The sequence below is a fragment of the Trichechus manatus genome, unplaced genomic scaffold, assembly GCF_000243295.1.
Source record: "Trichechus manatus latirostris isolate Lorelei unplaced genomic scaffold, TriManLat1.0 scaffold00136, whole genome shotgun sequence".
Taxonomy (NCBI): Eukaryota; Metazoa; Chordata; class Mammalia; order Sirenia; family Trichechidae; genus Trichechus; species Trichechus manatus.
The window spans coordinates 880,103-892,915 of NW_004444072.1; the positions used below are offsets into that span (position 1 = coordinate 880,103).

General features: G+C 35.5%; 1 protein-coding gene across 14 annotated transcripts in view; it reads right to left on the minus strand.

Moving 5' to 3' along the window:
• The window catches only part of ANKRD28 (ankyrin repeat domain 28), a 202,345-nt gene that overhangs the window by 35,295 nt on the left and 154,237 nt on the right, over positions 1–12,813 (minus strand). For 13 of the 14 annotated variants that reach the window (XM_023739519.1, XM_023739522.1, XM_023739521.1 and 10 more), the window contains 3 exons: positions 8,093–8,305; positions 3,063–3,141; positions 2,010–2,124 (listed from right to left, as the gene is read on the minus strand). In XM_023739519.1, the coding sequence (XP_023595287.1) occupies positions 2,010–2,124; positions 3,063–3,141; positions 8,093–8,305 (407 nt within the window). Of the gene's footprint in view, positions 1–1,640; positions 2,125–3,062; positions 3,142–8,092; positions 8,306–12,813 lie in introns of those variants that run through there. The other variant, XM_023739530.1, reaches the window with a different exon arrangement.

A 12,813-nucleotide genomic window follows, 5' to 3' on the forward strand; every position in this document is an offset into this window, starting at 1 on the left:
ATCTTTAACACTTTGGAGAGGAATTTGGCAATATCTAGTAAGGTTTCAGGTAGGCATCACTTATTAACCTGCAATTCTTCTAGAGTAGGATTTTTCAGACTCAACACTATTGTCATTTTGAACTTTGTTGTTTGGAGGTGGATGGGGTGGGGAGAGCTGTCCCAAGCATTGTAAGATGTTCAGCAGCATCCCTGGGCTCTATCCATTAGATGCCAGTAACAACTTCTTCCTCCAATTATGACAACCAAAAGTGCGTCCAGACGTTTGCCTGGGGAGCAAGATTTACACTACCAACACCACCACCTCCTCCTCCTGTCGGCCACTGAGAATCATTCCCACAAAAAAACGTGTAAAAATGTTCACTGCAGTGTTTTTTTGTAATATGAAAAAAATTAGAAATAAATTATATTTGTAAATAAGGAGAAATCGTCATACAATAATTAAATTCTACAAAATTAATGAAATAGAGCTATTTGTAAAAATGTGAATAAAGTCCAAATTGTATCTACATGACTAAATCAACAACTTAATGTTTAAAAAAAAAAAAAAAGTTGCAAAAAAAGATATATGTAGTAACATTATCATTTACAGAAGGTTTAAAACCTGTTAATGAATATATATATAAATGTACTAAAAGTATAAAGACATACGCAGGGATGATGAACATTAAGTGTTTTATTTTTGTTGTTGGTGGTGGTATACACAGAAGAACACACATCAATTCAACAATTTTTACATGTACAATTCAGTGACATTGATTACATTCTTGGAGGTGTGTAACCATTCTCACCCTCCTTTTCCAAACTGTTCCTCCTCCATTAACATAAACTCGACAGCTCCCTAAGTTTTCTATCTAATCTTTTGAGTTGCTGTTGTCAGTTTGATCCCATATACATAGATCTTAAAAGAACACAGTGCTCAAGGCAGACATTTCTCACTAGTTAAGCTAAACTTTCATTTGGTTTTAAGAAGATTTCAGAGGTATTTTTGGTAAGGGTGTTTACTTTTGCAGAGGGTGCACAAGAACCCATCTTTCAACAAAATGTTACATGCAAACTTTACGATACAGAACAGATAAAAGCGAATCATTCTGAGCAAAGTAGGGGGCAGGGGCTTTCGAGAAGCAGTTACCAAAGCATCTCTGAGTTCTGCAGAAGACAGTGTGAACACTACTATCTTCAAATAGGGTTTGGATAAAAAGAAAAGCCTTCGGTATGCACAGTTTTTTTCAGGTCTTTATATACTTCTAGATTAAAAATAAAGTGACCTCCTGATCAAAAGGGGGGAAATACAGAACAGAATTGAAAATTCTCATGGACTCCTGACTTTCTGGAGCCATGGAGGCTGAATGAACCCTGGAAACTATTGCTCTGAGATAATCTTTAAATCTTAAACCAAAAACGTCCCCTGAATCTTCTTAAAACCAAACAACAGTATAGCTTAACTAGTAGAAAATGTCTGCCTTGAGCATTATGCTCTTTTAAGAGCTATCTATATGGGATCAAAGTGACAACACCAACTCAAAAGATTAGATAAGAGCCTTAGGAGGCAGTGAGTTTATGTTAATGGGGGAGGAAAAACTCAGTAAAGGAGGGTGAGATGGTTGCACAACTCGAAGAATGTAATCAATGTCACTGAATTGTTTATGTAAAAAATGTTGAATTGGTTATGTTTTTGCTGTGTATATTCCCAACAACAACAACAAAATAAAAAAAAAGAGACCACAAAAATTACAAGCTCTGATCAAAACTATATTACTCGTAATCTAGAATGAACCCAGGTAAAAAAACAAACAAAAATACTTGACAATAGCTTACCAAATAAAATTCTACTTAAACATTCTATCTTATCACACTGTCAACACAAAAAGATACAGAAAAAGCTCAAGCAATTAGTACAATATTAAGGACAAAATCCATATTTCCACCTGGAATATCTGGAAGACTGCAATTCATTTTTTTTTGTGCTTCCCCGTCACAGCTATGCATACCTCAGTAAGTACTACTTACTTTGCAGTGTCAGCACCACTTGTAATAAGAGTGTTGATAAGCAGCTCGTGGCCATACCGAGCTGCTATATGCAAAGGGGTGTTACCATTCTTATCCTCACAGTCAATTACAGCTCCTGAGATAAAGAATGCAGTGTCAGACCCTGGACTATATAAGGGTCAAGTCAAACCTATTACATGGAAAGTAATATAAAATGCTGCTCAAGCACAAACTAATGGATATAGCAATTCCAACCAGATTTTAGTCATAGAATTTATTAGGCTAGGCACTAGGGTTAGAGATGTCATATTTAAAGTAGTTCTGAGTACTAAGCATAAGATTTTAACATATTTTCAACTGACAAAAGGATTCTGGGGTCCAATAAGTTTGGAAATCAATGTATTAAAACAAAATTAACAGATTTCTTTAGAGCAAGGCCTCTCAGACCTTTAATGTATGTACCCTGTGCATCATCAAGAAGACTGCATGCAGTGCTTCACAAATTATTTGATCATGAACCTACTCCTACTTTTCCCTTGTAAAACCTTAACACCCATTATTTTGAGGGCTACTAACAAACAACTCCTTAGAACATGGCTTGGGAAACAATAATTTAAAGTCATGCATCTAAAAGTTCCTTTTATTTAAAGGTTAGCTTGTCTAGTACTAATTCAAATGCACAAGAATACAAGTTCAGAAAATAAATTAAAATCCTGACGTAGTTCAAAATATTCAATAGAGGAAAAACGATAAATGCAATAGACTTCTGTTAATACATATAAAACAAATTACAGCAGGAAGGCAGTTTTATGCTTAGCAATATTTAAAGACAGTAATCACTAACTGCTAGAAAAATAATAATGTAATTCGAGGGAAACAAAGCAAAAAAAATTAAAAAACAAAAGTATAAAAGACACATATATAACATTTTATATTCTTTATTACTTGATTTTTGTGAGATATGAAGTCAAATATTAAAAATATATAGACTGCTATGACAATTCCTCAATACCATTCATTCGGTGGATGTTTTTATTACAATTAAGAAAAAAAAAAAACAGAAATACTTTTTACCACTCTGGATAATGGTTTGTGATCTGGAGAATCTACCGTGGAGGGCAGTCATGTGCAGTGGGGTTTTCCCATCTTTGCTCTGAAATAATCGAATAAAAGAAATTTAAGATAACCCTATTTTATCCATAATATGCAATTCTTAGTTTTATTTTGAATATCCTCCTGTATCTTTATTTACATAAATATTACTCAAGCATTAAGTTTAACTGAAGCCATTGGAGGGAAAATACATAAACTGGTTGCTGTCAAGTCAATTCTGACTCATGGTGACCCCATGTGTGTCAGAGAGGAACTGTGCTCTATAAGGTTTTCAATGACTGATCTTTCAGAAGCAGACCACCAGGTCTTTTTTCCAAGTGCCTCAGGGTAGACTCAAACATCCAACTTTTCAGTTGCCAGCTGAGTGCATTAACTTTGTTTGCACCACCCAGGGACTCCAGGAAGTGAAAGTTATTCAAAATTATGAAATATTTTTTAGCATGTGCATCATGAAGTACAAACATACAAAAAACAAAGCAAAACAAAAAACCTCAATGCTTACAGTTTGTAAAAAGCTCTGAATATCACTCCTGTTTCACAGAGGGGGAAACTGAAGCCCAAGGATTTTAAATGATTTGGCTAAGTCATATAATAGAGAGCGGTAGCCAGATGTGCTTCCCAAGTTTTGGACTCAAAATTTCTCATTGCTGTAATGCTTTCAGTCTAAGAAATCCTGAATTCCTCAATTAAGACAAAGTGAATGTCAGAATTAACTGAAGTCATCATAATTATAAAAAATTATACATATTGTTTATAATAAATTACATATTAATTTCTTTATAATTATTTATAATAAATATTTTAAGGTATTTTCTCAAATTACTTAAAATAATAAATCAGACAGATTGGCTGTGCATGTGTGTATGTCATGCAGAAATTCTGAAATTCTAAAGGAGTTCCAAAACAATCCCTGAATTAGGTCATGATTTTGTTTTTCCTCCCTAAAATCTTTTGGTTAATCAAAACCAGTATACATCACCACACAAAGGGAAGAGACTGTTTGCAACTCCTAATCCTTCAACACTATTCAGCATACTTTCTGTGTATATACTCAAAACTGAAATGTGACACATACGATACCTTTAAGAAATCCTCATATTTTAATAATGGAGCATTAGTGCAACATCATTAAGGTATCATCTAGGTATTCAATTTCATAATTTTGTATGAATTTTTTCAAGCAAACAAGGCATCCAGTTGGCAAGTAATCTTAGAGAACTTTCAATCTTTTGGAGGCAGTGTGTGCACAGTAGGGAAAAAACAAAACACACGCACACACACACACAGACTCCAGAATCAGAATAACCTGAGCATGAATCCTAGCTCCGCCACTTACAACAAGTAAGATTTTGTACAAGTTGCCTAACTTCTTTGAGCCTTCACTTCCTCACTTGAAAATAGGACAATATCACCTACATCCCATAGGTCTGCTGTACAGAGTAAATACAATAATGTTGGTAAAACAACCATTTAACACACCAGTGCCTATTATACTATAAACTATCATTTCTAGCTGCTGTTTTTTTTTTTTATGTGCCAGTTGTTATTCTTTTAAATAGAAAAAACAAGGGAAAATTAAAAAGCACAAAAGCATTTTAATAAAGGGATTCTGGCTTCTAGCTAGTGTCTTTTCAAAATGTCCCCTTTATGGTATATCTTGATTTTTAATGTTAATCTTTTCCCTACAGACATTTTCAAAGGTAAATAATAACATATAATAAAACTTTGCGTTCATAAGGTGATGAAATTTCAAAGACATAATTAGGTAACATATATAGCAAGCACTATGTTCTAGGCACAGTTTTAAAACACTTCATATTTGTCATTTAATCCTCACAACAATCCTATGAGATAGGATTAACCATTGAGATAGCCATTAACCCTATTTTACAGATGAGGAAATTTAGGCCCTGGAATTAAGTAATCTGCCAAATCCCTTACTACAAATCTATAACTGGCATTGGGTCAGCATTTTTACATTCTACGGTCATAAAATGTATTCTAAATGTACACAGGAAAAAGAGATTCAGATTACCACCTGAAAAGTCCCCCTTAAGTCATGTTGGGGAGGAGCGCATTTATTTCTTTCCAAATTGGGGAAAAAATGGGGAGATTTTTTAAGTTACCTTAAATCCTTTTAGACTCAAACTAGGAGTCTTAAATAAAAAACAGAAATCAAACACCAAACCAAACCTGTTGCCACTGAGTCGATCCCGACTCATAGAGACCCGACAGGATAGAGTAGAATTGCCCCATAGGGTTTCCAAGGAGTGGCTGGTGGATTTGAACTGCCGACCTTTTGGTTTAGCAGACAAACTCTTAACCACTGTTGACCAGGGTTTCCTAGGATGGGATGGCGGTGGAAAAAGGTGAGCATGTAAGTGGCGTGATGCAGGAGGGCTCATGGTAGCTACGGTTATAAAAACCAGACTCATATTGCCTTTTAAATCCCATTCATTTTGTAGGAGAATCAATTCAAAAACTTAGAAACTGAATTGTTACAAACCTAAATTCACACTCCAATCTCTAGTCACAACAAAATGGAGAATGGGGTAGGAGATGAAGATGAAGCAGGGACAAAGGAAGAGATACTATGATACAGAGACATGAGGGTTAGCAAATTTATCTTTTTTATATTACAGGGTAAGTGTCAAGGCCTTAGTCTCTTAGTCAACCAATAATTTAATAAAGGTGTCAGGAATGAATATATATTCTTTCTGGTTGAAAACTCACAGCTATCAACAATTTTTATGTGATTTCAGAGCTAGAAGGGATCTTAGAAGTCATCAACAACATAGGAAATGTGTTCCAATGGAACTTAGCAATAATGAACAATTTCATATAAATGAGATGTTATAACTTTAGGCAAGATTAAAAATCTATTTTAAACCTTCAAATCTACTTAAATACGCACATCTTAACTGCTTTGCTAAAAAATTGCTTTGTCATGTATAAAACCCACCACCGAATTTTCTAAATTCCAAATAGAACCATCAGTCTGAGCATTAGACTGTAACAACTGAGTCTCTAATAACTGATTCTCAACTCTAAATTTCAAAAGAAATACAGACTTAAAAATATTCATGTCTAAATGGCACTGTATAAAATAAATGAGTTTAATCTTTACTTTTTAAAGACACCACTATATAAACAGAAAGCTGTAAAATAGTTATGATATAGGTAAGCTTCCCATTTTCATGATACTTAATATTTTAACACAAAGATTTTAACTGCAGCCACTTTATTATCATAAACAAGTTTCATAGAGACTGGAAAAATATTTTGTGGTCTTTGCTTTTAAGGAATGTTAAGATAATTTTAAAATTATTTTTGAAATAGCCTAATCTTCATTAAAAAAATACTACTGTGCCTTTGACAAAACAAAAATAACAAAGAACCCTCCACCCCCCCACAAAGAGTTTAATTAATTTCTGGGCCCTGATTATCCAAATAGCAGAAATTTTTCAAATTAAAATAAGCAGTTCAAAATTATTATCAATAAATTTTTAAGTAATTGCTTAAACTACTAAAAAAACAAACCTTTGGTAGGGATTTGATTGAGAACTGAAAACTGTAAATGTATATTCTTAAAAAGGGACATTTTAACCCTAAGCATAACAGGGGTTCTTTATAATACCTCATATGTTCTTCCTTCCTTCTGTCTGATTTGTATAAATTTTGTCCCTTAGCTAGGAAAGAGGGTAATTTAGACCTAATTACAGATGGACTTGCTGCTGCTACAGCTGTCAGAGTGGGACACTGGCATCAATAAAGGCTTTTTTGAAGTTAGAGAGGTAGAAAATGAATTTCTTTCTCTATCAGTCTGAAAGGCACTGGCTCATCTCACCTGCAAAAGGACCTGAAATTTCATGTAATTAAAGCTCTCTAAAGACCACATTTTAAGCTTAAATGTTTTTTTTACTAGTCTTAAATGGTTCAATTTTGTTTGTGGTTTTCTTTTCTTCATACCACAAGATACGGTTTGGCAAGTGCTCAATGGATGAATTGACAATATAGAAGCAATCAGTGAAAGCATCCTGGAAAAGCTAAAATGATGATTATGTATTATAAAGTAGTGATGATCAAAATTTTGATTGCATTGTGGTTTCTCACAAAATTGTACAGTGAAAACACATTTATTTTACTCCAGAATTTTCCTGTATTTCTAAAACCCAAATGTGCCGTCCTGAAAGTGACTGTGACCATATAAACAAAAGCAACTATTCTTCATGTGCAACAAACTCATACTGATTTTTTGTTTTTCCAAACTTGTGAAAAATGTCAAAACAAAAAGTTGAAAAAAAACTGTAAAGTGAACATCCATATACATATCACCTAGATTCCACTACTAACATTTTACTATATATGTGCTCTGTCACATATCAGTTTCTCCATTCATCATTTACTTGATTCATCTTATTATCTGATGCATTTTAAAGTTAGTTGCAGACATTCCTTATGTATGTCACTTCTAAACACTTCAGCATGCGTATCATTAACTAGAGTTCAACATTTGTTTAGTTTTCTTCCTTCTGAGGGAAAATTTATATGCAATGAAGTGTACAAATCATATATATACCATTTTATCAGTTTTGCCAAATGCTTGTCTATATAACTCAAAGCCTTGTCAAAACACAGAACACTGCTATCACTGCGGTAAGTTCCCTCATGTCTCTTTCCCAGTCAACTCCTCTGCTAGCCTCCTCCTCATCCTGACAGAGGTAACCACTGTTCTCTGCTTTTTCAACTAGAGATTCTTGAACCTCATATAAACGGAATTTTGTCTGATACAGAACCTTCTATAAGTGGAAAGAGAGTAAATACTTCTGTGTAAGACTTTCATTCAGCAAAATATTTTTAAGATTCATCTGGGTTCTTCAGGCTATCAGTAGTTTATCCCTTTTACTGCTGAATGGTATTCATTACTGATACTGTTTTAAACAGACAACTCCTAATATACGTAAACTACAGATTCTGATTTTGTTTCATACCTTCATATTGACATCGGCCCCGTTGCCAACTAGAAGCTCTAAACACAACGCCCCATGTGTTGACGCAGCAGCAAAGTGCAAAGGAGTAAATCCTTTTTCATTTTTTTGATTTACATTAGCACCACAGTCTATTAGTTCATTCACTACAACATCCTGTCCATTATAGCAGGCTACATGAAGAGGTGTATTTCCATAAGCATTTGGTTCATTCATCTATTGAAAGAAAAAATGTAAATGTTAGAGCAGTCTTGCTAATTGTTATAAATTATTTTAGCAACCTTATAGTTGCACACAAATTATCAAAGTGAGAAACAAATTATACACGTGATGTTTATAATTCCAAACTTTTAAAATAATGAACATTAACAACATGTTGGTGTCAAATAGATTTTGTACATGTAGGCAATATAATTCACATATACAGTGACTACCTCAGGGCAAAATTAAATGATTCCAAGAGATGTTTTAGGAAAATGAAAACTAAAATAATGTATTTTTAAAAGCCAAAATGAAAACAAACTGAAAATTCTAGGATATATTCAATAGCATGCATATTTTCAGCCTTTTCACCTTGCAGTGACAAAAGACTGAAGTTAGTAATGAGGTATAATCAGTATTTTTAAGAAACAAGTGGCATCTTCTTCTACTTATTTAATTCATTTTCGCTAGACTTGGGCTCTAGATATTTTCCAGCCTTACATGCTGACATTTTACCAAAGTCAAAAGAATGTGCTCAAGAAGGAGAAGTAGTTCAAGCAACTCAAGTTCTTCTTTCTTTCTGTTTCTAATGAATAATATGGGGGAATACTTTAAAGTTTAGATGAGTTTTGTGTAGTAGACAATTTGGCCTAGCCTAGAGAGGTCTGGCCTTTGCCCTCAGCTTCTGGGAGGTCATCTCTGTCACATCTAATTAGGAGTGTCCTTGTTTTGGATGGGAGCTGATCACACCAGAAAGCACCACCATGAGACTTAGGGTAGGGATTTTGGGTCACTCAGTATCGACAGACCAGGAGACTGATCAACTCTGTGGGCAATCAATCAATAAATCATGCCTACATAATGAAATCCCAGTAACAACTCAGAACAGCGAAGCTAGTGGGCTTCCCTAGCAATACTTCACATGTATTGTCACACATCAATGTGAGGAGAGTAACATGTCCTCACTCCACTGGAAGAGGCCAAGGGAAGCCTTGCATTTAGAACCTTCCTGAACCCGACCCTATGCATCTTAACTGATCTTTATCTGTATCCTGTCCCTGTAAAAAACTAACTTTTGAGTATAAAAGCTTTCAGTGAGTTCTATGAGTCTTTCTAGCAAATTATCAAAACTGAGGGTGGTTTTGAAAACTACCTGACTTGCAGTTGGTGTCAGAAATGAGGGTGGTCTTTGTGGAGTATGTGCCCTATAACTTCGTAGTTGGCCCACTTTTCACAACTTTAATTAATATTTTCTTTTCTGAGATCCCTGGTACAAGAAATTAGAGGAAGTGGAAAAGTAACACTTAACTTTAGTTAAAGTACCTAGATTTCATTTCTGCTTATATTATACCATATTCTTTTGATCTTTCCATTATCTGTAATTCTCACTTCCTAAGAAATCCATTTAAAAAAAAAAAGAAGTTAGGTCATACCAAATGGTCACCAGACTCCTGGTGGCCCAGGGCAGAAGAGAAAGAAAAAAAAAGTGTGACAAAATTAGAATGCGAATGAGCAAGACCACGTATACTAGGTTAAACAGTGTCCTTCAAAAATTCATATCAACCTTGAACCTATGAATGTGAACTTTTTTGGAAATAAAAGTCTTTGCAGATGTAATTATGTTAAGATGAGGCCATACTGGATTAGTGTGGGCCCTAATCCAATTAATGGTGTCCTTACAAGAAGAGGCAAATTTGGACACAAACACACAGGGAGAAGGCCATGTGAAGACAGAGGCAGAACTCAGAGTGATACATCTACGAGCCAAGGAACACGAAGGACTGCCAGCAACCACCAGAAGCTAGGCATGGAACAGATTCTCCCTCAGAACCTCCAGAAGGACCCAAATTGACAACCTATTGTTTCAGACTCTGGTAATTTGTTACAGCAGCCCCAGGAAACTAATTATTACTGTTGTTAGGTGCCATCGAGTCGGTTCTGAGTCATAGCGACCCTATGTAAAACAGAACGAAACACTGCCTGGTCCTGCGTCATCTTCACAGCTGTTGTTATGCTTGAGCTCGCTGTTCCAACTGTGTCAATCCATCTCATTGGGGGTCTTCCTCTTTTCCCGCTGATCCTCTACTTTACCAAGCATGATGTCATTCTCCAGGGACTGGTCCCTCTTGATAATATGTCCAAAGTGAAGTCTCACAATCCTCACTTCTAAGAAGCACTCTGGCTGTATTTCTTAAAACACAGATTTGTTCATTCTTCTAGCAGTCCATGGTATATTTAATATTCTTCGCCAGAATATAACTCAAATGCATCAGTTCTATTTTGGTCTTCCTTATTCACTGTCCAGCTTTCGCATGCATATGAGGCAGTTGAAAATACCACAGCTTGGGTCAGGTGCACCTGAGTCCTCAAAGTGACATCTTTTCTTTTAAACACTTTAAAGAGGTCTTTTGCAGCACATTTGCCCAATGCAGTATGTCCTTTGATTTCTTGACTGCTGCTTCCATGGGCATTGATTGTGGATCTAAGCAAAATGAAATCCTTGACAACTTCAATCTTTTCTCCGTATATCATGATGTTGCTTATTGGTCCAGTTGGGAGGATTTTTGTTTTCTTTACATTGAGGTACAATTCATACAGAAGGCTGTACACAGTCTTGGATGTTTGTCAGTAAGTACTTCAAGTCCTCTTCACTTTCAGCAAATAGGGTTGTGTCATATGCATATCACAGGTTGTTAACGAGTCTTCCCCCAATCCTGATGGTGCCTTTTTCATGTAGTCCAGCTTCTCAGATTATTTGCTCAGCATACAGAATGAATAAGTATAGTGAAAGAATACAACTCTGATGCACACCTTTCTTGACTTTAAACCATGCAGTATCCCCTTGTTCTGTTCAAACAACTGCCTCTTGGTCTATATATAGGTTCCTCACAATTAAGTGTTCTGGAATTCTCATTCTTTGCAATGTTATCCTTAATTTGTTATGACCTGCACAGTCTAATGCTTTTGCATAGTCAATGCAACACAGGTAAACATCTTTCTCGTACTCTGTGCTTTTAATCAAGATCCATCTGACACCAGCAATGATATCCCTCATTCCATGTCCTCTTCTGAATACAGACTGAATCTCTGGCAGTTCCCTGTCAATGTACTGTTGCAATCATTATGAATTATCTTCAGCAAAATTTTACTTGTGTGATACTAACGATATTGTTTGATAATTTCCACATTCTGTTTCGTCACGTTTGGAATGGGCACATACATGGATCTCTTCCAGTCAGTTGGCTAGGCAGCTATCTTCCACATTTCTTGGCATAGATGACTGACTGCTTTCAGCATTGCATCTGGTTTGTTGAAATATGTCAATTGGTATTCCGTCAATTCCTGGAGCCTTGTGTTTCACCAATACCTTCAGTGCAGCTTGGGCTTCTTCCTGTAGTAACGTAGGTTCTTGATCATATGCTACCTCCTAAAGTAGCTGAACGCCCACCAACTCTTTTTGGTATAGTGACTCTGTGTATTCCTTCCATCTTATTTTGATGCTTCCTGCGCCGTTCAATATTTTGCCCATAGAATCCTTCAATATTGCAACCGAAGGCTTGAATTTCTCTTTGATTCTTTCAGCTTGAGAAATGCCAAGCATGTTCTTCTTCCCTTTTGGTTTTCTAACTCCAGATCTTTGCACATTGCATTATAATACTTTGTCTTTTCGAGTCTCCCTTTGAAAGGAAACTAATATACTATACAACTTGAGGCTATATGTCATTAAATGGCTCTAAATTTGATTACTTATTTAGAGGAACATTCTGCCCCTAGTTTACAAATTTTATACTGCTGTCAATAAAATGTTTTAAAAATTGCACCAGAATGTACTTGAAACAGTCACTAGAGACAAAGTTGCCTCATTTCACTTACAGATCAGGGGTCTTTTAAAGCATTGCTACTTTACTGAAACAAAGCTAGGGAAACTGTGGAGAGGAAACTTTTATCCATGCACTCTGCATGATCCCACATAAGGGTGTGTCTGGATTTTTGAAACTTGTTCTCATCATCCCCACACTTGAAATAACTTCTTGCTTGCTTCAGGGAAAGCACTTCACAAGTCCTTTAATTAAGAGCCTATTCAGCTCTAAAGTTCTGTCACTTACTCTTTGTTTAACTAGGCTATCACCTACCTTTAATTTTTTTCTTCTTTTTTTGACAGCTGATTTCAACTGCCTCCCTCTAGCAGAACCTTACCTCTCTCCTCCTAATTTGCTGCTTTTAACCTGCTGAAGAACTAGCTGACTTGGTCAGAACTGTAACTAAAATGACAATAAATATACTAAGAGGAGGAGTAAAGTATGCATGCTTAAAGGACAACCTGTGAGATATCTTAGCTCTCTCAACTCAGAAATCAAATATATTCAGATAATACAGTATCCCTTCCTAACCAAGCAGATTCTATAGTGAGGAACTGTGATGGTTAAGATTGTGTGTCAACTTGGCTGGGCCATGATTCTCCGTGTCTTAATGTAATCACTCCCATGATTGAATATACTGTGAGTAGCCAATCAGATGAAAGG